Here is a 25,094-nt window from a genome sequence, read left to right as displayed (position 1 = left end):
TTACAGAGGTGATTGTGTGTCATTCTCTTCTTTGCCTTCAGAGTAGAAGCCTTTTTTATTTTTCTTTATATTCCTCTTATCCAGTGCTTGGCATGCAAGAAGCCCATAATGAATCCTATCGTATAGTTTGCGCACTACACAACAGTAGAGGGAGCCATTTACGTTGTTGTGTATGTAAATGTACCATTAGAATTAAGCAGTGTACAACCTATACAACTAGGCTTGGTGTCCTTGTAACAAATTTGATTTCTAGATCATCTGATGCAGAGAAAGACTAAATATAGCTGGTCTTTTACTTGTTTCAAAAATGTCAGCAGACCTTTTCCATTCCTCTTCATCTGTAATTATATTCAGACTCTGAATATGTTGCACGACCAGGAGGTATATTTTCCATTATCATTTGGTATTGGTTTTGAGCCACAGAGACCAACACTGAGCACAAGAAGAGGTTCTTTCTGGATTTTTTTGATAAGTGGAGAAGATTCTGTGTAGTACTCAGAATCAAAGGAAGAACTAAAGAACCAAGCATCAAGAAAAACAGTGAAGAAGAAAACAATAGAAATCTCTACCCCTGCGTTTGTATGATCCAGGGCCATTCACATTTTCTTACTATACTGTCTACTTTAGATCCTCTGAAAATGTGTGTTTGCATTGACGGGGGTGTTATATGTGTAATTTCTGTGATTAGAAGTCAGTGACCAGAAAATATGACATATTTGAAGGAGGTTTCCCCAGTGGAATGATGCTGGGGGTTGGCAATAGTTAGGGTAATCTACTGCAGTGGCTGTCAAAGAATCACTCAGCTTTTTTAAAAAAACCTTTGATTATAATCCTGGGAACAAGATTAATTAAGAGCAGTCTATTTTACCCAGATTCTTAAGGTTTTCAGTTTTGTATCTTAAATATTGAAGGCAATGCCATCCACTAGTTTCACTTGGAAGTTTAGGATAGGGTAGCTTGAGTGGTTACATTTATGGGATAAAATTTGAGTGCATCTTCCCTCATTTTTCTTGAGATGTTCTTCTAATTTTTGTATGTATTTTCAGAAAAATACTTTTTACCAAAAAGGCATAAATTTTAAGACCCTTCAGTGCTGATGGGCAATCTGATTATTTGTTTCTATTAAACTATTTCCTTTCATTCAGTTGGGACAGTAGATTTTTTAAGGCATATGCAAGTGACGTTGATAGGATTATATACCTTCTGTATATAAAAGATTTTGTATAAAGTGAAGAATAATGTATCAGGTGATAATAGCCCCAATTTTCAATTATCCAAGATGGATTAACTAGTTTATAGATTTACCAGAATAAAAAATAACAGCATATTTGAGAAAAACATTAAAATTTTTACAAATTACTGGAAACATGTACTGTTTATCTTGTTTACAGATACACAGTAATCTGTAGACAGCAGAATGTAACACTACATTGTATATATTGCATTTTGGGTGATGACTCTCTTCCTTGCAGTCAGATGAGAGGTCTCTGCAGTAGGTTTTCTCTAGAACAAAGATATTTCTGACATGTATTATAAAAGGAGAGGCAGCAGAAAACATGGCCACTACAACAAACCAAATCCAAATATTTACAGGTGGAGTTAAGTGAGGAAAGGAGGGGAGAAGGGATAATGTACAAAGGAGCCTGAGTCTCTGTCTTTCTTGAGTCCTAGTGAAATACTGGAGAAGCGTTCTTAGCTAAGAGAATTAAAGGAATAATAAATCTTCAAGTAATTATTTATGAAGCAATTCATGTGATAAACTCTCATACTTGTATTGTTTTGTTATTTTTAACTGCAGAATGGTAAACATTCCTAACTGTTGGTGTGATTTAAATGAATTAAGTTTATCATAAATCCATTTCGTCCCTTATGTTAAAAACATATTATTTAAGGTTATTTTTATCGTCTTTATCTGGACTTTACCATTCTTCCCTTTACTCTAGTAATGAAGAGTTGATTTCTATATCTGTTTCATAGAAATCATCTTTGTCAGAAATTTGCCTGAAGAAATAGTAAAAAATTATAGTAATTAATTATTGATGTTAAATTACTTCACTCCATAGTTAATTCATACCCTTGGCTAACCACACATTTTTTTCCATTTCCAACCTTATGGAAGAAAGATGACAATATTGTACCAATCACTAATTTTTACAATAATTTATAACTAATGTAATCCCTATTTGTAGAAAGATATCTTTTTTTTTTTTTTTTTGCGGTATGCGGGCCTCTCACTGTTGTGGCCTCTCCCGTTGCGGAGCACAGGCTCCGGACGCGCAGGCTCAGCAGCCATGGCTCACGAGCCTAGCCGCTCTGCGGCATGTGGGATCTTCCCGGACCAGGGCACGAACCCATGTCCCCTGCATCGGCAGGCAGACTGTCAACCACTGCACCACCAGGGCAGCCCTGTAGAAAGATATCTTTGAAAAAGTACTTTATCAGTTGAGGTCAATGTGAACATCTTACTGAGGGAGTTCAGTCTTTTAAAGAGTTTGGTAAAAGTAGCTGCATCATATAAAATGTAAGAACAGAATAAGGCCTTTGTATATTAAGATCTCATATTAACAGTAAATATGTTTCAGTATGCTTAATTACTATATGGTAGGTCACAGATGTGTTCTCTTCTTTTAATTATGTGATAATCTAGCTGACTAGATAATCAAAAAGTGTTCCCATCATTGACATCTAGGAATTGTAGAAAAAATATAATAAAATTCCTTTTACATGCATAGATGAGCCAAAAACAAGAGGGCTCTGGCCAAAAAAAAAAATGCAGTAAGCTTCTGAAGTAATGTGATAGTTGTCCTGGTAGGAGTTTGTTGGACTTAAAAATCTGGGTTCTTGGGTTTATCTCCCACATAAAGAAAAAACATTGTGGCTTTGAAAGTGGGAACTGAAATGATTGTATACAGCCAGAACCCTTGGGTACCTACACCCTTAATAAAAGTTGGATCTGGTATAAAAGCTTTGCAAACAAGCACAGGTTTTCAACAGGAAGCATTCTTTCTATCTCATCCATGAACCCATGTTAGGAGAAAATGGCTCTTTTCGGTATTCATTACCATGAATATGATCCAACATTGAAGCACTTAGTGAAAGCATATGCAAAACTGCTGTGAAAGGGCCCTCTTTCAACTTTGACCTCACAAGGCAACCACAAATAAAGTACAACTAAATGAGTTCACAATAGGATTCCAAAACACAAAGTGACAACATATCCCACTGTAAGAGCCAAGAAGCATGAAAAAGAATATTTTAAAAGACTGACAGAGATGATTAAAAAAACATGTTCACATGATTAAAAACACACAAATTTCAAAATGTGAGAGAAAGGTGTTTTGGAAAAAAGACATGATTTGAAAATTGAGGAAAATAAAACATATAAAAAATGTACTTAAATATCTCAATTTCAGAATTGAAGAGCAGAGTAGATGCAGCTGAAGAGAGCACTAATGGATTGGATGATAGAGCTGAAGGATTCTCCCAGAAGGCTGCCTAAAGTGGTTAAGAGATGGAAATACAAGAGTGCTTGAGAGTTATTGACATCAGAATGAGAAGAGCAAACATGTACCTAAAGGAGTTCTAGGAGAAGAGAGTAGAGAGAATGTGAGAGGAATTAGATAAATAGATAATGGTTAGAATGTTTGTATGTTTGTGGATCTTCAAATTGAAAGACATACCAAGTACCAAAGAAGATAAATAAAAAACTCAGGACCTAGACACATCTTAGTGGGACTGCAGAACTACAAAGACAAAAAGAAATCTTAACATTAATCAGAAACAATGTTACATGTCAATTATATCCAATAAAAAATTAATTAGAAACCAAATCAATGAAAGAAGAGCAAGGTGATTGCAGACTTCTATTTTTATAAATACTAGAATAAAATGAAATAATATCTTCAATGTGCTGACGGCTGATAAAGTCAACCTACAATTCTACAGTCAGCTACTGTTCCATTATGAATGAATGCAAACTAATGAGAATTAAGGAAACAGTAACTGGGCCAGTTTAGTATTCATAGGTCCTCACTGAAGGAGATACTGAAGGATGTACTTAAAGAATAACAGATTCTCTAGAAAGTAATGATACAGAGATTACTGAGAAAAGAAATTGCCAAATATATAGGCAAATCTAAATGAGCACTAATGGTTTAGAAAAAACTGTCTAACTTGAGATTTTAAAAACTGAGATGGAATTACAGGAATGCCTTGGAGATATTGTAGGTTTGGTTCCAGACCACTGCAATAAAGCAAGTCAAATGAATTTTTTGGCTTCCCAGTGCACATAAAAGTTATGTTTACAATATACTATAGTCTATTAAATGTGCAAGAGCATTATGTCTAAAAAATTTTACATACCTTAATTTAAAAATACTTTATTGCTAAAAATGCTAACCATCCTCTGGGCCTTCACTGAGTCATAGTAGTAACATCAAAGATCACTTATCACAGATGACCATAACAAATATAATGATAATAAAAAAGCTTGAAGTATTGTGAGAATTACTAGAATGTGGCACAGAGACATGAACTGAGTAATGCTGTTGGAAGAAATGGTGCCAACAGACTTGCACAATGCAGAGTTGCCACAAACCTTCAATTTGCAAAAAATGCAGTATCTGCTAAGCACAATAATACAAAGCACAGTAAAATGAGGTATGCCTCTATAGTGTCAGATAAAAATAACATGAAAGATTGAAGGAAGAGATTGGATTAAAAGTGTTTGATATCCTTACCTTTTTCAAGAAGAGACCAGAGATACTTTTTAACTTGAAGCGTCTCAAGTGAATATGGTACACAGAATAATGTCCATGTTCTAATCTACAAAACCTGTGACTGTTATACAGCAAAAGGGACCTTGCAGGTGTGATTTTGTTAAGGATTATTGAGATTGGGAGATTATCTGGAATTATCTAGGGGATCCTAATGTAATCACAGGGTGTGGGGAAAGAAGGAGGCAAGAGAGTGGGAGAAAGAGATGTGGTGATGAAAGTAAAGGTCAAAGTGATGCAGTTGTCAGCTTTGAAGATGGAAGGGGACTATAAGTCAAGAAATCCAGGCGGCCTCTAGAAGCTGGAAAAGGCAAGGAAACAGATTCTGACCTAGAACTTCCAGAAGGAACAGAAACATGCTTACACCTTGGTTTTAGCCCAGCAAGTTCCATTTCAGACTTCTGATTTGGAGACTGTAAGATGCGTTAAACTGCTAAATTTGTCGAAGTTGTTATAACAGCAATAGAAAACTAGTAGAGTGTACTTTAAAATGTAGAAGTAACTGTAGATCAAACACAATCTAATGTTATTTTTCAAAACAGTAGCAGAAAAATGTGGAAAATAAAACTGCATATGAACAAAGACAAAAACAGAAGAAAAGGACAAAGGTATAACTTGGTAAATAGCAATCACAAAAAATAGAGAAATCCAAATATGTTAATTAGAAATATTAAATTCACTTATAGAGATAGTATATAATGAGGTTTTACAATTTTAGTCATGTGCTATTTATAAGAGATTAGAGGAAATGAAGGTGAAAGTAAAACAAAGGAAAATATATGCCAAGCAAATATTAATGTTTTACTAATATATTAATATTTGTTAATGTCAGATACAATAGACTTTAACACAGAAAACATTAAAAGGGATGAGTAGGGTTTTACACAGTAATAAAAACAATAATTCAAAATAAATAATAAAATTTAGAGAGAGCTTCGACATAAACAGCACAAATTAGTAGAATCACAGGGAAACATCATCAAATTATAACAATGGAATTTTAAGAGCTCTTCCTTAGTAGCAGATGCAAAAATAAATTCAAAATTTCTCATTCTGTTGAGCAACTGTGTATCCAAGCTTGTTATAGCTAGATCTAATGAACACGTATAGCTTTGCTCCAAACTATTAGAGAGTATACATTTTAAACATGCACAGAATATTTATAAAACTATGCACAGAGTTGTGGATTCTGCTGGATGAGCCAAGCAAGATATGAATTGAAAACTAACCATTGTAATTACCAATGTAGATGTCACTGGGGACATTGAAAGGAGTGTTACACTTAATTTTTAAAGTTTTTGGGGGGACTTCCCTGGTGGCACAGTGGTTAAGAATCTGCCTGCCAATGCAGGGGACATGGGTTTGAGCGCTTATCTGGGAAGATTCCACATGCCGCGGAGCAACTAAGCCCGTGTGCCACAATTACTGAGCCTGCGCTCTAGAGCCCACGAGCCACAACTACTGAGCCTGAGAGCCACAACTACTAAAGCCCACGTGCCTAGAGCCCGTGCTCCACAACAAGAGAAGCCACCGCAATGAGAAGACCACACGCCGCAACTAGAGAAAGCCCGTGCGCAGCAACAAAGACCCAACGTAGCCATAAATAAATAAAATAAAATTTAAAAAATTAAAGTTATTTTTCAGTTTGGAATGGCATTCAGATGGCTATAATAGAGGAATAAAAATAGTGTTTTCCTTTCTCCTTCACACACAAATTGTCGTATTGTTTGTAATAGTAAAAATTCTATAGAACCTAAATGCTCATTGCTAGAAAATTGCTTAAATTATGGCACAGGAATAGAAGCACCAGCAACAACAAAAAACAGCAAAAACATCAACAACTGACTTGAGAGCTTTCTATGTGCCTGGCACTGTTTTAAATGCCTTGTATGTGTTAACTCATTCAAACCACACAGAAAACCTATGTTTTCAGTGTTTTATACATGTTAAATCATCTAAGCTGTACAGTAAATCTATGTGGTAAATAGATATCATTATTACCTCTATTTTTTAGGTGAAGTGACTGAGACACAAGAAGGTTAAGTAAATTCCCTAAGGTCACAAAGCTAGTAAAAGGTAGATAAAAAGTTCTGCTTTCATATAGTTTCCCTTTAAAGCTCATAACTAGTTAGGGAATGCTCTCCAAGATATGGTAGTTAAATAAAGAGAAAAGTATAGAATTTTATTCACGGTGATATCCAGCCTATGTAAAAATACTAATTTCCTCATGCCTCTATTAAAATTATCAGTCTGTTGCCAATCTTAAGATATAAAATGTTATGTTGTTTTAAATTGTATTTCTTACATTTAAATGTTCAATTTGAAAATTATTTTTATGTCATGTGAAGTAGAGATCTTAACAATATTTTTCAAACAGAAAACCATGTCCCTACACCAGATATTTTTCTTGTAATAAAACAATGAAATACTATAAAATTCAAAACAAGATGGAATGTTTATGAAATACTGTATAGGAAATAGGACATAATGTTTTAGGATTGTATCAGGTAAAAATTATAACAATTTAATTCTCACATTTTCTTAGAATTAAAAATTAGTTAATCTTATTTTCAGTTTTATTAAATTCTTAGAGATAAAGAGTATGGTTCAGGGCTTCCCTGGTGGCGCAGTGGTTGAGAGTCCGCCTGCCGATGCAGGGGACACGGTTTTGTGCCCCGGTCCAGGAAGATCCCACATGCCGCGGAGCAGTTAGGCCCGTGAGCCATGGCCGCTGAGCCTGCGCGTCCGGAGCCTGTGCTCCGCAACGGGAGAGGCCACAACAGTGAGAGGCCTGCGTACCGCAAAAAAAAAAAAAAATATGGTTCAATTATTATTATAACTATTAAAAATGAGTCAGTCACATACTCTGTGGAAGAAACAATATTTTCTATTTTTCTTTCTAGGAAAGATTTCTGTGTACACAAAGATGAACCATGTGATACTGTTGGTAAGTGTACATAAAAATTTTTACAGTTTGGAGGAGACCTGGGGAACTTGAACACATCATTTGTTTAAATATAGAAAATTATTTGAAAGTGCTAGTTTGAATGAAACACTTTTAGAATGTCAGTGATATATATTTCAACCTATATGTTTGTCACCACTTCAGTTATTAATGAAACAACCTGAGGACATGTATGTACTATATATTGGAGAAAAGTTTAAACGATGCCTTAAGAATATCATGAGGTCTTTTTTGTGTTTTTCCCCCAGAAATATACCCATGGTTTCAATAAAATTACATAATTATTCAAAACTGAGGCACAATATGTTAACGTCAGTAGGATTGACCTTTTTCAGGCTAATGGATTTGTTTTTGAGTTATACGTTTGAAGTTCTTTGCAGACTGTGAAAGAAAGTCCATCTAATTTGCCCAACAAATGAGGATTTTCTGTACATAAACTAGCAAATTTTCTATATTTTGTCCTGGATATGTAAAATCCCTAAAATGTAACCATATAGCCAGTAGGATCCATAAACCACAGTTCTTAATTTTCAGAAAATGCCACATTAATGCTAATATAAATGCATGTATATAAATTTACCTATCTAAACAGATAGCTAAAACTGTAGGTAAAATTATATAACTATTTATATATATGTTTAGTCTTAAGACACTATATATATGTATAGTGTCTTTTGGTTTTTTATTTTTGGGCCACGCTGCGCGGCATGTGGGATCTTAGTTTCCCGACCAGGGATCGAACCCGCGCCCCCTCCATTGGAAGCGTGGACTCTTAACCACTGGACCACCAGGGAAGTCCTTGTATGGTTTTAATAAGGTATTAGTATTGGGTTATTGGTAAGGTACATTTAAGAGTCATGATCTGGTTTTGATGTGTCATGTGGGGTTCGTTACTGTAGTGTAGTGTGTATTTTAACTTAACCATCGTTGAGGTGTCATTTATTCCTTGAGAGGCGAACAATAAAAAAGTGGCAAAAACAGAATAAATTAAGTACCACTGGTGCTTAAAAAAGTAATTCTAACTAGTTCTGTTAACTTAAGTTCTCACCAGCCTCCTCAGGTGATTAAATCTGAGATAATAAGTGGAAAATAGTTATAATAGTATGAAGCAGATGATGATGGAATCAAAGGAACGTTTGATTTAGAAGGGACTGTAAAAATAAAATGATCTGGACACCTAAGGAAAAGCTGAATTGATTTAGGGATGATCTTCCTAATGTTAACTAACTTGCTTCCTGCAGTTTTGTTGTCTTCTTGCCTGAATCTTCAGAAATTAAATCTTGATATATAGCTTTAATCAACCTAACCATGGAAGCATTTGATTGCCAATAATGCTTGTCTCAAAATAATTACCTTTCCTCTACTTAAACAACTATGTTGCCCCTAAAGCCTTCTCTTAATATAGACAGATCAACTTCTTGCCTTAGTAGAGCATCTGAGAGAAATCAGCAACTCGGGCAGTATCTTCCATAATTATGGACTCTCACCACCTCTTTACAGCATGGACGCCTGGACTAAGAAAGCAGTTACTAATGTGAGGCGAACCAATTTCTTTTTGACTATGACTATGTTTTATATCTTGCTAAATCTTCTAACTGAAAATAGCATGCATATTCATGCTGTGAAACATTTTCTGGGTTGAAGCACATTTGAATAATGAGGTAGCTTGGTATATTTGGAATTATTAGTATAATTAGAATATATATGGTTCGGTAGCACAATGGTGTAATCAGTCTCCAGCTCTGTTCATCTTGTCCATTAAGAGCTTGATAAAAACTAGCTTTAAATATTATAGCATAGGATGTGGAAAGTCCGATGCCGTTTCTGAGATCTCTCTGTGTTTCTGAGTGCTTAGATTCTCAAGGTCTTCTCTGGCATCACTAAATCCTAGTTTTCCCCTCTGTATCTTGTGGCATTTCTTTTTCTCATCCCAAATATGAGACAAGCGTCTTTTTTCATATTTAGTCTTGAGCAGAGTAAAAATCTCAGATATTTCTTTAGGGGACATTAAATGAAAACCTCTAACAACTAAATCAGAAGAGTAGTCTCTTTATCCCAATCCCTGTCCCCACACAAAAAATCTTTTCACACGAACCATGCTTATGCCAAGAGACATAATACATTGGTAAGATTTATAAAGACATTTGTGTGAAGTAGACATGGCGGTTGCCACCCTATCACTCGTGCATCCACCACTGTGCAGCCGTGATGCCAGGTAGAAAAGGATACTCCTCTACAGTTGGGTCATGATTCATCCAGGCCTATCAAAGGGATCGTTTCAGGACCTCAGGCCTAAACCAGTCAGCATATGGCATTGCTATGGTTGGGACATGCGACCTGTAACCTATGTCTGCTTCATGAAGCTGAAGAAAGAAACATTTTTTATGGTTGAAGCTTGGTCATGTCTGTCCCCACTGCGTGTAAACAAGGAAGGATGCAACCATGATTACTATAATAACAAAGGAAACTAGCCTTCAGATGAATCTGAATTCATACACTGCAGAATGGAGTGATGCAGGGTGCCTTTATCCTCAATGACATTGTTGAATTATGGCATCCTCCACACCTTGGACCCAGTCTAACCTTTAGGCTTCTGAATGTGTAAGCCAATAAATATCCTTATTATTTAAGCCAATTTAAAGTTTTCATTTCTGTAGCTTGCAGCCTAAGGCATAGATCTTCCCTGATACTCATATACTCTTTTATAAGAGAAGAAGAATATGGGGCAATATTAATAATATCCACTCTTATTAAGAGAGTGCTGATAAACTGCTCTGTGATTTGTCCCCCAAATTAAATAAGCATGTGTAGCCTACTGGTCATCTTAACAGCTCTCAGTCTCTAGCATAACAAAACAGAAGAGATTTAGAGCTTAAATTAATTGAATATCTATTGACACACATTTTAAAATCTCCTCATGTAATATTATGGATTTTTTTGTCAGATGCTTAAGTTCATATATCCCTTCTTTCTTCTTTTATCTATTTCTGATGTGAAGTCAGTCCATTTCACGTTGGATACTATAGTGAAAATACTGAAATAGAGGAAGGAGAAAGGAAAGAAGTGGATTTAGTATTTATTAGTTTGGATAATATGGGCCTGAATGGTTACTTTACCATGAAAATTTCCCCTACTCTCCTACGTGTAGTGAGATGGGAAGGACAGCAGTTAAAAGCTTTGAATTCTGGTTGTTAATTTGAATTGTAAATGGAGAGAAATCCCTATATTTTAAAAGCAATGTAATATTTATACTGTGCATTGTAACTTGAGCAACACTTTCATGGACATTTTCTCACTTATTTTCTGAAACGCTCTAGTTTTGTTATCATTACTGCTTTACAGATAAAGGAAACTCTGAAACAGAACAGAGCATCAATTTTGAAGTCAGACATCTAGATTTAAATCAGTGCTCTGCTATTTATTACCTACATGAATGTGGGCACATTATTTAACACGTTGAAAGTTTGAATTGCTCACCTTTAAAATAGAGCCTATGTTATTGACCTCACAAAGGCAGAGAGTTTTTAATTGGCACTCAGTAGGCACTAGTTTCTATCACATCCTTTTACTCCCTGCAGAGAAGTTGCACATTTGTCCAGCATCACTGTTAGTAAATGCCACATGGTACTAACCTCTGTCTCATATCTTACTATAATGAGAGGCAGCTTTCCTTTATAACATGATGCGTTTGTTAATCGAGGACAATACAACTAGAAATCTGAAGGTGAGAAAAATATCTTTGAATGAAATTTTAGAATAAAATTGTGTATATTAAAGTATATAAAGAAATAGCAAATATAAGCTTGGAAGTAACTTTTACTTACCAGCATTTAAAATTTGAAACAATAGGATATTTTGCTTGTTTACTGATGCAGAAGATATGTGCATTTTAAATGAACCAGGCTGTATCAGTGCTATGGAATATTATAAATAAATGTTTCAGTTGATAAGTTATACTTATTTATTAAGCTTATGTTTGAAAAGCTGTTTAGAGGGTAAAAAGTAAAAGTTGTTTTACCACCTCCTCAAGCACATTCTTTCCTGTTGTTTCAGTTAGTCAGATTAGTAGGTAGGTATATAGATACTGGGAGGAAAAAAATGCTATTAAGTGTTTTAATCAGCAAAATATCAATTCTCAAACATATGTGTGTTCATCTTTTCACATCCCTGAAATTGAGATTAATTTTGTAATCAGTGGCCTATTAGAATTACGTCATAGTTTCAGTCAAAGTTTTTTAATCTTAGGTTTGGATGAACTATGGTGCTATCCTTAAATTGAAAGAGAAATAAAGTATAATTCCAGATGCAAGTCCCAACTATTACTACTGGTATTGCTAGTGAAGTTGCCCTACTTTCTGTGGCTGGCAGAATAATGGTCCCTGAAGATGTTCATGTCCTAATGGACCTGGAACCTGGCAATATGTTAGGTTACATAGCAAAGGGAAATGAAGTTTTCAGGTGGAACTAAGGCTTCTAGTCAACTGACTTTAAAATAGGGAGATTATCCTAGGAAGTCTGGTATGCCCAATGTAATCACAAGCATCCTCAAAAGGGGGAGGGGGAGGCAGAAAAGCTCAGAGTTGGAGAGAGATATGATTACTGAAGAAAAGCACAGAGAGATGTGATGTGAGAAGGATTCAGCTTGTCATTACTGGTTTTGAGGATGGAGTCAGGGAGCCCCAGGTGAAGAAATATCTAGAACATGGAAAAAGCAATGAAACAGATTCTCCACTAGAGCCTTCAGAGGGAGCACAGACAGCCTCCTGATATATTGATTTTAGCCAGTGGGATCTGGGTCAAACTTCTAATGTAGAGAATTGTAAGATAACAAGTTTGGGTGTTTTAAGCCACTAAATTTGTGATATTTTTGATAACAGCAACCATAGAAAAGCAATATTCTTTCCAATAATTAATTACTCCCTCCCATAACTTATGGAGAAGGAGTAAGGATGGTATTCTTAAATCTTTAGACTGTGGGTTCAAAAATTCTGTCTCAATAGTTTTAAGAACTGGTGAAGGGTTTGGGATTAGATAAAACACTAAAATTTGGATCATGTTATATAAATATATATAAGGAGCAACGAACTGGGGCTATGCTAACAAACATGATTAATTGTAGTTGGCCATTTCTAGCGGAGAGACTAGACAAAAAAATAGCCTATATCATCCACTAACAATCTACGAAATCTAATCAGTCCGTTAAAATCTTTCCAAGAAAATGCCAAACCCTAATGATTTCACAGATGATTTGTACTAAAATTCCAGAAAACAGATCATTCCAATATTATACAAGCTATTTTAGAGAATAGAAAAAGGTGAATTCAAACCATATAAATTTCTTACCATATTCTAAAGCGGACAGTGTAAGAAGGAAAAATAATAAGCCATTCTCAGGAAATAAAAGAAAGAATTCTATATCAAATATTAGCAGATATTATCTCACAATGTATTTTTTAAATAACCAAGTAGGGTTATTTTATTTGAGATTTATTCTGGAAATACAGGGGTAGTTTAACATTAGAAAATCTTAAAATGTAACTCTGTAATCCAATTAAAGATAAAAACCATATGATCCGGCTTCCCTGGTGGCGCAGTGGTTGAGAGTCCGCCTGCCGATGCAGGGGACACGGGTTTGTGCCCTGGTCAGGGAAGATCCCACATGCTGCGGAGCGGCTGAGCCCGTGAGCCACAGCCGCTGAGCCTGCGCGTCCAGAGCCTGTGCAACGGGAGAGGCCACAACAGTGAGAGGCCCGCGTACCACAAAAAAAACAACAACAAAAAAACCATATGATCATCACAATGGATAAAGAAAATATCTTTCAGGCAATTCAAAACTCTTGGCAAAATAGGACAAAGTAGGAACTTTATTAACCAGGTTAAAGATATTTACAAAAAATATATGAATATATTTTTTTAAATAGTGGAGCATTAAAAGCATCCCTTTTGAAATCAGAAACAAGGACAGGACTCTATTTTCACTATTTCTGTTCAACGCTGCATTGGAACTTTTAGGCCTTAAAATGATGTGGACGTTATGATTGTCTACGTTTAAAAAAATAGAGAATATGGAGTTAATTGTTAAAATTAATGGAAGAGTTAGGTGGTTAGATAGCAAATCAGTATTGAATAACCAATTGCATTTTATGTGCCAGCAATTGGCAGTGACACATTTTATTTAAAAATTCTATGAAATATATTTAAAAATACACAAAAAATAGAATTATTTGGAATATATAATATAATAACAAATATCTAAGACATATGGAGGAAATTATTGAGCCATCTTGAAATTCAGTGAAGAAGACCTGACTCAATGAAAAGATAAAGTGTATTTACGGTCTGAAAGACTAAAGATGATACAAATATCCATTTCCCTCAAATTGATCTGTTGATACAACATATTTTTTTTTAAATTCTAACAAATTTTGGAGGAAAATTGAAAGGCTGATTCTAAATGTTATATGGAGGAGCATAGGCCTAAGAATTGCCAAGAGACTAGTGAAGAAAGTATATGGAGAGGAAATCTTCTCTGTTAGGTATCAAGATATGGTCTATAATAAATAGGACAATGCAGTTGCACATATTTGGGAAATGAACACTGGAAAAGGAGGAACATGATATTAAGATAGTCATTCAGAGGAAAAATGTTGAAACGAATTCCATATGGTTTAGATTTTTTTAATTTAGAACAGAAAATATAAAAATATAATTTTATATTTTTGAGGTAGAGACAAATTTCTGTAAAAGGACACAAAAATGCTAATCATGAAGGAAATGCTTAATGAATTCAACTATATTTATATTGAAAAGTTCTATCATAAGACATCATATTGACAGTAGAGGAAGAAACCAAGCTTCTCTCACGGAGAAGACACCATATTTCATGGATTTTTTAAGGTGCCTTCATTGTCATTAATTTCAAGATATGCCATTATTTTATGTTTCTTTTTTCTAAAGAAAAAAATATGATGAATTCTAATTGTAAGACATTATTTTAAGATGTATCACAATGTGAAATAATGTGAATCTTGGAATTACTGTTCTATAATAATTGCAACACATGTAACCAACAAAGTATTGGAACCCAGAGTATAAAAACAACTTCTCTGGGACTTCCCTGGTGGCGCAGTTGTAAGAATCTGCCTGCCAACGCAGGGGACACGGATTCGAGCCCTGGTCTGGGAAGATCCCACATGCCATGGAGCAACTAAGCCCGTGCACCACAACTACTGAACCGCGCTCTAGAGCCCATGAACTACAACTACTGAGCCCGTGTGCCACAACTACTGAGCCTGTGTGCCACAACTACTGAAGCCCACGCACTATAGAGCCTGTGCTCTGCAACAAGAGAAGCCACCGCAGTGAGAAGCCCAGGCACCACAACAAAGAGTAGCCCCTGCTCGCCGCAACTAGAGAAAGCCCGTATGCAGCTACAAAGACCCAACACAGCCAAAAATAAAAAAAGTAATAATAATAAAAAAACAACTTCCCTAAATCAGTAAGAAATAAACAAGCAGATAGACATGCTAAATACAGTGTCCCCCTTATCCAAGGTTTCACTTTCGGCGGTTTCAGTTACTTCAGTCATCCAAGGTCCAAACTAATGAATGGAAAATATCAGAAATAAACAATTTGGAAGTTTCAAACTGCACACCATTCTGAGTAGCGTGATGAAATCTCCCACCACCTTGTTCTGTCCCACCTGGGACCTCAATCATTCCTTCCTCCAGTGTTAGCCACTTATTAGCCAGCTTGGTTATCAGGTCGACTGCTGAAGTATTGTGGTGCCTATGTTCAAGTAACCTTCATTTCACTTAATAACCGACCCCAAAGCACAAGAGTTGTGATGCTGCCAATATGGATATGCCAAAGAGAAGCCATTAAGTGCTTCCTTTAAGTGAAAAGGTGAAAGTTCTGGACTTGATAAGAACAGAAAGAAATCATATGCTGAGGTTGCTAAGATCTCCAGTAAGAACAAGTCTTGTATCCATGAAATTGTGAAGAAGGAAAAAGAAATTCATACTTGTTTTGCTGCCGCACCTCAAACTGCTAAAGTTATGGCCACAGAGCATAATAAAGCTTAGTTAAGATGGAAAAGGCATTAAATTTGAGCAATAAGACATTTGAGAGAGAGATCACATGTTCATAAGTTTTATTACAGGGTATTGTTATAATTGTTCTTATTATTGTTAATGTCTTACAGTGCCTAATTTATAAATTAAACCTTATCATAGGTACATATGTATAGGGGAAAAACATAGTATATATAAGGTTTGCTACTATTTGTGATTTCAGGCATCCACCGGGTGTCTAGAACATATCCCTGATGGATAAGGGGGGGTACTAATGTAGGGCAAAAATGATAACCACCTAGGATAAAAAAGTTAACCACCATTTTTAAAAGAGAATACATCAAGGGTGAATTTTTTAAAAAAGAAAAGATATCAAACTCATTAGTAATAAGGAAAATACACATTCAGATTAAAAGATTTCTACCAATGAGATTGATAAAATTAAAAGTCTGACATTATCAAGTGGCGGAAAGAATGTGAATATATGAAACACTTTTACGCTTCTGGAAGGAACATAAATTGGTATAACCACTCTAGAAAACTTTTGACAGTATCTACTAAAACTGGCATATATATAACCTGTGACCATTAATTCCATTCTTAGGCATATACCTAAGATAATCCTATGTGCACTAAAGACATGTAACAGAACATTAGTAGTCATCAATCAAGAGTACATTAATTGATCAGTGTTTGATGAATGAAGAAACCACAGTGTATGTGTCGTGTTTAACTGGAAAATATCACCTGGCGGGAGAGCATAGAAGTGATAAGGTATAAAGCCTCAAACTTTGAAGAATTTCAGCACTTTCATTTTCAGTTAGAGGGTGAGAATTCAGCAGGTGAGCCTGAGAAGATACATTTACCCTAGAAATGTAAACATGCAAACATAAGTTATCAAAGTCTAAAGTTAAGCTTGCTTCTTTCTCAGGAATACATGGTGGTTAGAACACTTCACACACCCTGCCTTGATTGTAGGGTATTGTCATTTTTAAGAATTTCATTTAATTTTTAAAACTCACAAGATGTTGTTATGGTTTTCTGTAGACAGTGCTTAATTAGACTTGCTCACATATTTATAGTTTTATTAGTTATTTATTCTTTCTTACAACTCAGATCTTTCTTCTGACCATATTCTGTTGCTGACTGAAACAATATTAGAATTAGAATTTCCTTTAGGAAAGATGTGCTGGTCGCAAGCCTTTAAAGTTTTGTTAGTCTTAAAATGTTTTAATTTCATTCTCATTCTCGTGAGGTATTTTAACTGACTGTAGAATCCTAATATTCTGGGTGCATTTTTTTGTTTTGTTTTGTTTTGTTTCAGCACATCGTAGATCTAGTTCACCTGCCTTCTGGCATCCATTGTTGCTGTTGAGAAATCAACTATCAGTCTGAACTCCTTCTACTGTGATCTACCTGGGCTCTCTATTCTGTTTCATTGATCTATGTATCTGTTTTTATGCCAGTACCATACTGTTTTGATTACTATAGCTTTATAATATCGTTTGAAATCAGGACATGTGATACGTCCAGCTTTGTTCTTCTTTCTTAAGATTGCTGTGGCTATTCAGGGTCTTTTGTGGTTTCATATAAATTTTCAGACTGTTTGTTCTAGTTCTGTGAAAAGTGCTATGGGCATTTTGATAGGGATTCCATTAACTCTGTAGATTGCTTTGGGTAGTGTGGACTTTTTAATAATGTTCTTCCAATCCATGAGCACAGTATATCTTTCCATTTGTTTGTGTCATCTTCAATATCATTCCTCAATGTCCTGTAGTTTTCAGAGTACAGGTCTTTCACCTCTTTGGTTAAAGTTACTTCTAGTTATTTTATTCTTTCTGATGAGATTGTAAATAAGATTGTTTTCTTCATTTCTCTTTCTGATAGTTCATTATTAGTGTATATAAATACAACAGATTTCTGTATGTTAATTTTGTATCCTGCAACTTTACTGAATTCATTTACTAGTTCTAATAGTTTTTTTATGAGGTCTTTAGGATTTTCTATATCTAATAGCATGTCATCTGCAAATAAGGATAGTTTTACATCTTCCTTTCCAATTTGGATGACAGGTGCTGTCTTTGTCTCAGTGTGGTGGCTAAAGCTGAATACCTTTGGATTTTAGTTTGGCAAATGCCCACAGGCAGCCAAGCACATTAGTGCCAGTTCCAAACTCTGCATTTCTCCTTTCTTTTTCTTTAGGCCCTCACTGGTACACAGAGCCTTGCATTTAAGAAGATTTTTTGCTATTTTTATTCCAGCATTTGTATGCCAGAAGTGGAAGTCCAAGAAAAAACTTTTAAAGCATTATTGTATATATTTTTATACATGCCACAGTTACACTTGGTCACATAAATCCACTTCTTGCACATGACACTGATTTGGAGAATTGGTGTTAAAAACAAAAAACAGTGAGAAGTCATGAATTTGTTTTATATTTTTGCAAATCACTTTATATCTGGTTCGTAGAAGACAGCAGGGATCTTATATCTGCTTCTGCATGTAAGGTGTTGGTATTTGTTATTTTGCTTTAAGTGTATGAGGAAAATCTGACCTCATAAAGATGTGTAGTTGGAAAATGGATGAGTATTTTCAGATTATTGTGAATATTCTTATTGAAAGTATACTAAAACTCAGTGGTATTGTCTTAGTGGTTAGTGGATTGTAGCAATGTAGACTCTGAATGCATATCAGTAATCATTTATAGTCCGTTACATTAATATCTGTTGTGTATCTCACACTTTAAGTAGATGTTTTAACTATGGATAGCATTTTAAAGAATCATTGATTGGTCAGTGGGAAAATATGGGTTCACTGTATTAGGCAGATCTTCTATATGTTGACACATTTCACTATACTATATATATATATATATATATATATATATATCATATTCGTCAGTATCACCATCTGTCTCATCAGAAAAATTCCTGAAGTTTTGGGAAGCTTCCAAGTGTACAGTAGCAGATAAAATTTTCCCAATATTCTAATTTTAGTTGAAAGCTTGAATTTTATTATTGGCAAAAAATAAACAAAACCTACCATCAGTTGGTTTCCTTGGAGTGACCGATTCACTTTGTTCATTTTTGGGTGTCAGCCACATTCGCAAATCTGAATAACCTTTGTTTGTCTGTCAGACATTCTTTCAAGTAAAAATGGTATTCAACAAAAAGCACAAGTTCAGCTCAGAACTCAAACAATCTCACAGTACTTTTCTTAGAGACAACATGTTATTTTAGTCTGTGGCAGAAATGCTTTATCCATGCTTCCTTTCTGTTACATAAAATATTTAAAAATACATATACTCAGGAGTTCAGATTTAATAAAATTAATACATATTACTGCTTCATCTAGGATATATAAAAGTGAAATTGCCATTTTCCCCCTGGGAGTGAATATCAGTGAAAAATAAAATGACTGACAGTGAAGGCAGTTTTGCCTCCCATTGCTTTTGCACCATCAGTGTGAATGTTGACAGTTTTGACTCTGTGGGTCTCTTGAAAAGATCTTAGGAGACCCACTGAAGAGGTGTTTTGGAAGCCCAGGATTCTGCAGAACACACTGTGAAATTCTGCCGTAACCTGGCAGTGATTGATAATCAGTGGTGATAGTCGTTGTTCACGTGTCTGTGTGTTTCATGAAACCTTTTAAAGACTTTATAGTATAGAAAATTGGTAGATACTTAGAGCTGGCAAAGGTACGTGTTGGATCAGTATGAGTTTCCAGCTATGAATATTTTTTAATACATGTTGATAGGAGAAGCTGAGCATTCTTTACCACCAGATTTCCAATTCAGGGATGCTTTAACTCTCCCTACGTTCTATTGCTTCATTATTATTAATAAGTCTTCTGTCTTTCATCAGGTTGGGATGATGGTTTATTCTTCTGTGCACTTCTGAATAATTCTGATTTTCTGTACATGCAAGTTGTCAAACAGGCATACAGGCCACCTATGAAGCAACTGCCAAATAAGAAATATGTTCAGAGACTAAAACATACTTAAATAACCCTTTTATGTTAGCACTGTACATGTGAGAATCTCCAGACACTTCCCTTTCCAAACACCAGTATGTTCTCCAAACCACATTTTAGCAGAAGTAACCGTTTTCACTGGATAGGGAGAAGAGGTCAAGCCAATTTCTGTCAAGTAGCTTAATTTTCATTAAACAGCAGTCGTGGCATTTTCTCTTGCATTGTGGTACCTAAAGAACAGAGAATTTCAGAGACTGAATATACTTAAAGAAATTACTGAGATCATCTCTCTACTTTAATACCCTTTTGGTTAGAACTATATTTTTTCTACCAAAAAAATCGAATTAGTTTAATGTTCAATATTTTGAAACTTGTAATTCTTTGGGCTAAGCAAACAATGAAGTTAACCTTTATTATAAATATCTTTCTAAATGAATTGGTACTGTAATTAAGTCTTCAAGGGGAGTTCAGATACATTTATTAGGGATGATATTGGGGGTTCTTGCCCATTCAGTCTAGTGGGACATATAATTTAGAGATTATCAAATATCTTAAAGAATGCATCAGCATTAAATGTAAATAATTTTATATAAACGAGTGCCAGGTTTGGGTACCCACAAGTCATCATATTTGTGTGAGATAGGTTTTCATGAGATGCTGCTCAGTTTTTAATGTAGATGTTCTCAGAAATGCGAATGGAATATATTCAGTGTGGTAGACAGAATACTAAAGATGACACTCCTAAGATTCCTGTACCCTGGTTATTCAGTCAATCACTAATCTAGGTACTGCTCTGCTGGAAGGGATTTTGCAGATGTAATTACATTCCCTCACTTAAACTTGAGATATGGAGATCTAACCTTAACAGTCTCCCTTCAAAAAACAGAGGCAAGGAACTGAATTGTGCCAGCAACCTCAATGCGTCTGGAAGCCAGTACTTCCCCAGAGCCTTTAGGTAAGAGTCCAGCCTGGATGACATCTTGATTTTGGCCTTGTGAGAACCTCAGCAGAGTGAAGCCGTCCCAGACTTCTGACCTGTAGAACTGTGCAGTAATAAATGGGGGTTACTTTCAGTCACTGCATGACTTAAGTAATTTGTTATGCAGCAATAAGAAACTACTACATTCAGATAAAGGATGCATATTATTATACATCAGTTGGGGATTTATAAACTGAAAGAAAATGAGGCCATCTTAGATGAAAGTACAGTTTATGGCCCTCTGGGAAATCAGAATAAGAAAAAAGAAAATGTTTGTCAAAGGATAGAAGTTAAGGGAGAGATTCAAAGAGATTTTCACTTATCATACCCGATGGGATAGTAGAAAAGTGATAGGATTTCAAGAGGATTTTGTAAGGATTTACTACATTCCTATAATCTTTGCAAGTTCTCCACATGTAATATTTCTTTTCCCTTGTCTCATTAGTGATGAACAAAAGCACACTAATATGATATGGATCTGAACACTTGCCCTGTGGAGCAGGAAAAAAGGGGTGGGGAAAACTGGCATCAAAGGAGGTAAATTGGGTGGTACCAGCTTGGAATATAAGAAAATGCACCAATCTTCAGGCCTCCAGCGAAGAAAATAAGAAAACCCAGGGCAGTCAGACTGGGCTGGGGCATGACTCTAGCTTTGCAATATAAAGGCCTGTAATTTCATCTATCGGTAATGTGTAATTTCATCTATTGGTAATAATTCACACTAAGACACTTTGAAAAGTTAAAGGGGGCATCATTAGTAATTATGCTTGGACAAAAGCATAAAATGGATGCCCCAGGCATAAGAGTATTGAAGAAAATTGATACCTTATACATCATTTTTTTCTTTTTGTTTAGTTATTAGTATGTAGTAATATTAAGGTAACCTGTGTTATTTTAATGCAAATGGTTAGTAGGTCACTTCTGTTACGGTATATAAAGTATTATCAATTATTACATGGCAAAAATGCAGAAACTGTATAAACTCATACAGAAGAAAGTGCTTTTCCAGATATTACAAAGCTTTACGTCTTTAATACTTAAATAATCTAGTGATGCAGCAAAGTTGTCACTTTGCATTTGCCATAGTCTCCCCAGTTCTGGTGTTTAAGTGGTTGGAATGGTAATGACCCTAGAAAATATTGTGATTATTGAGATGCTTCATTTGCATTGTAAAAATTCCATTGGTAATTATCTTTAAATTACACAATGCTGGTTTTCACTGGGTTTTTTTTGGTTTGTTTTTTGCAGAGAAGAAACTCTCTGTTTAAGGTACTATCTAGTACTTTAAGGTACTATCTAGTTTAAGGTATACTGGAGTAAACACACTCCACCCTTCTCTTTCATTTAATGCAGCTATTAAACATGGGAGAATGGAACAGCTATTTGAGGATTTTAAAAAGTAAATAGTAGCATGCAGATTGGGAAGAAGACAAGAATTTGAAGTACCACCAAACCAGCAGTGAGTTTATTATTTTTCTCTCTCTTTTCTGGACTCAGCATAGCCCAAACTTGAAAGTGCTTATTAGGGCATGTATAGAGAAGCTCTAGGGAATACCTCTAGTTTAAATCAAGGAAGAGAAAGGTCCCTTAATGCTTAGAGAAAGCAGGGGAAATCTCCCGTTTAAGAAAAGTTTCTACATTCTCTCCTGGCCTGTCTGCCAAGCAATCCTGTGATAGTGGCAGTGGGGACAACAGTGGCAGCAGTAGGAGTCATAAAAATCTGAGGTGAACCTTCCTCTCTGATCTGCAGAGCTTTTATTCCAAAAGGGCAAGGTAAACCCCATTGCTTTTTGTCTCTGTCCTCCTATTACTTAGACCTAGAAGCAGATACAGTCATAAAAAGTACACAGCTTAGTGAGATAACTAGAGCCCAAACTTCCTGGAAGCAGGACTGAAATGAGAACCACAGAGACATGGAAGGTACCAGAGAGATAATGGAGAGGGAGGAGCTAGGGAAAGTAACCCCATAAAATTGTTTATCAACTCCTTTGCTCAACTCCAAGTTGTGTATGTTTGAATATGACCCTAAAATTTCTTTGAGAAATGAGCTACTAAGCCATTGAGCTACCTCGGTCCCAGACTGGTCCCTTGGTGACAAACACATAGGATCGATTTGAATATCAATTTGAAAATTGACAGTGAAAATTTGACAATGAAACTGAAAGCTCATAGAAGCTTTGAAAGTTTGGAACATACATCCTGAACCCAACTAGGTTGATTTTATGCTAAAAAAAAAAAAAAAAGAAAAGAAAAAAAGAATCAGCATTCTCTGTAGGATTTAAGTAAGACTGATAGTGTTCTAATATATTCTTCAAAATGTCTAGGATACAATCCAAAATTACACCCTCTGTAAAGACATAAGAACATCTCAATTTGCATGGGAAAATACACTCAACAGATTCCCACTCTGAAATGGCAAAGATTTTGGAATTATCTGACAAAGACCAAAATATCAATTATAAAGATATTCCAACTAGTAAGTGCAGGCATTCCTGAAATGAATGGAAGGATAGAAAGTTTCAGCAAATAAATAGAATATATAGAGAAAATCCAAATGTAAATATTAGAATTAAGGAAAGAATAACCAAAATAAAAATTTCTCTGGATATACTGAATAGAATAGAGATGACAGAGGAAAAAGTCAGTGAACTTAACGATAGATCAGAAGAAAGTATGTAATAGGAACACCACAGAGAAAAGAAGATTGGGAAAAATATGAACAGAGTCTCAGGGATCTGTGGGAAAAATCAAAGCAGTTGTCATGGGTTCCAGAAGTCAACAAAAGGAGAGAAGAAATATGACTGAAGACTTCTCAAATTTGGCAAAAGATTTAAATCTGCGGATTCAAGAAGGCAAGTAAACTCCAAACAAGAAATACTTGAAGCCAAAGATATCATAATCAAAACCGAGAGCTAAAGACAAAGAAAAAAATGACATGGAAAAACAACCTGTTATTTTTAGGGGAACAGTGATTCTAACAACAGCAGATTTCTCATGGCAAACCATAAAAGCCAGAAGGATAGCACACCTTTTTGAAATACTGAAAGAAAGGATTGTCAGTGAAGTTGGAGGTGAAATAAGGGCATTCTCAGATGAGGAAAAACTAATTTATAACCAAAAGAGCTTCTTTAAAGGCTGGTAGTTTTTGCAGATCTTAATGTGTTCAAATGTATTGTTTTAGGATTTTAATAGAAGGCTATTTCTTTGTTGTTCTTCCTCCCTTTTTTTTTTTTTTTAAACACCTTTATTGGAGTATAATTGCTTTACAATGGTATGTTAGTTTCAGCTTCACAACAAAATGAATCATTTATATATACACATATGTTCCCATATCTCTTCCCGCTTGCGTCTCCCTCCCTCCCACCCTCCCTATCCCACCCCTCCAGGCGGTCACAAAGCATCGAGCTGATCTCCCTGTGCTATGCGGCTGCTTCCCACTAGCTATCTACCTTACGTTTAGTAGTGTATATATGTCCATGCCTCTTTATCGCTTTGTCACCGTTTACCCTTCCCCCTCCCCATAGCCTCAAGTCCATTCTCTAGTAAGTCTGTGTCTTTATTCCTGTTTCACCCCTAGGTTTTTCATGACATTTTTTTTTTCTTAAATTCCATATATATGTGTTAGCATACGGTATTTGTCTCTCTCTTTCTGACTTACTTCACTCTGTATGACAGACTCTAGGTCTATCCACCTCATTACAAATAGCTCAATTTCATCTCTTTTTATGGCTGAGTAATATTCCATTGTATATATGTGCCACATCTTCTTTATCCATTCATCCGATGATGGACACTTAGGTTGTTTCCATCTCTGGGCTATTGTAAATAGAGCTGCAATGAACATTTTGGTACATGACTCTTTTTGAATTATGGTTTTCTCAGGGTATATGCCCAGTAGTGGGATTGCTGGGTCATATGGTAGTTCTATTTGTAGCTTTTTAAGGAACCTCCATACTGTTCTCCACAGTGGCTGTATCAATTTACATTCCCACCAACAGTGTAAGAGGGTTCCCTTTTCTCCACACCCTCTCCAGCATTTGTTGTTTCTAGATTTTTTGATGATGGCCATTCTGACTGGTGTGAGATGATATCTCATTGTCGTTTTGATTTGCATTTCTCTAATGATTAGTGATGTTGAGCATTCTTTCATGTGTTTGTTGGCAGTCTGTATATCTTCTTTGGAGAAATGTCTATTTAGGTCTTCTGCCCATTTTTGGATTGGGTTGTTTGTTTTTTTGTTATTAAGCTGCATGAGCTGCTTGTAAATTTTGGAGATTAATCCTTTGTCAGTTGCTTCATTTGCAAATATTTTCTCCCATTCTGAGGGTTGT

The 25,094-nt window shown here is 35.4% G+C and overlaps 1 protein-coding gene across 1 annotated transcript in view; it reads left to right on the top strand.

Moving 5' to 3' along the window:
* ADAMTS19 (ADAM metallopeptidase with thrombospondin type 1 motif 19) overlaps window positions 1–25,094 on the top strand; it is a 285,910-nt gene that overhangs the window by 87,936 nt on the left and 172,880 nt on the right. The window contains exon 7 of the mRNA XM_060008921.1: window positions 7,679–7,722. Coding sequence (XP_059864904.1) covers window positions 7,679–7,722 — 44 coding nt within the window. The remainder of the gene's footprint in view (window positions 1–7,678; window positions 7,723–25,094) is intronic.

Source organism: Delphinus delphis, chromosome 3 (genome assembly GCF_949987515.2).
Source record: "Delphinus delphis chromosome 3, mDelDel1.2, whole genome shotgun sequence".
NCBI classification, from domain to species: Eukaryota; Metazoa; Chordata; class Mammalia; order Artiodactyla; family Delphinidae; genus Delphinus; species Delphinus delphis.
The sequence above is the reverse complement of the archived record's forward strand: the minus strand, read 5'-3'. Positions and strand labels throughout refer to the sequence as shown.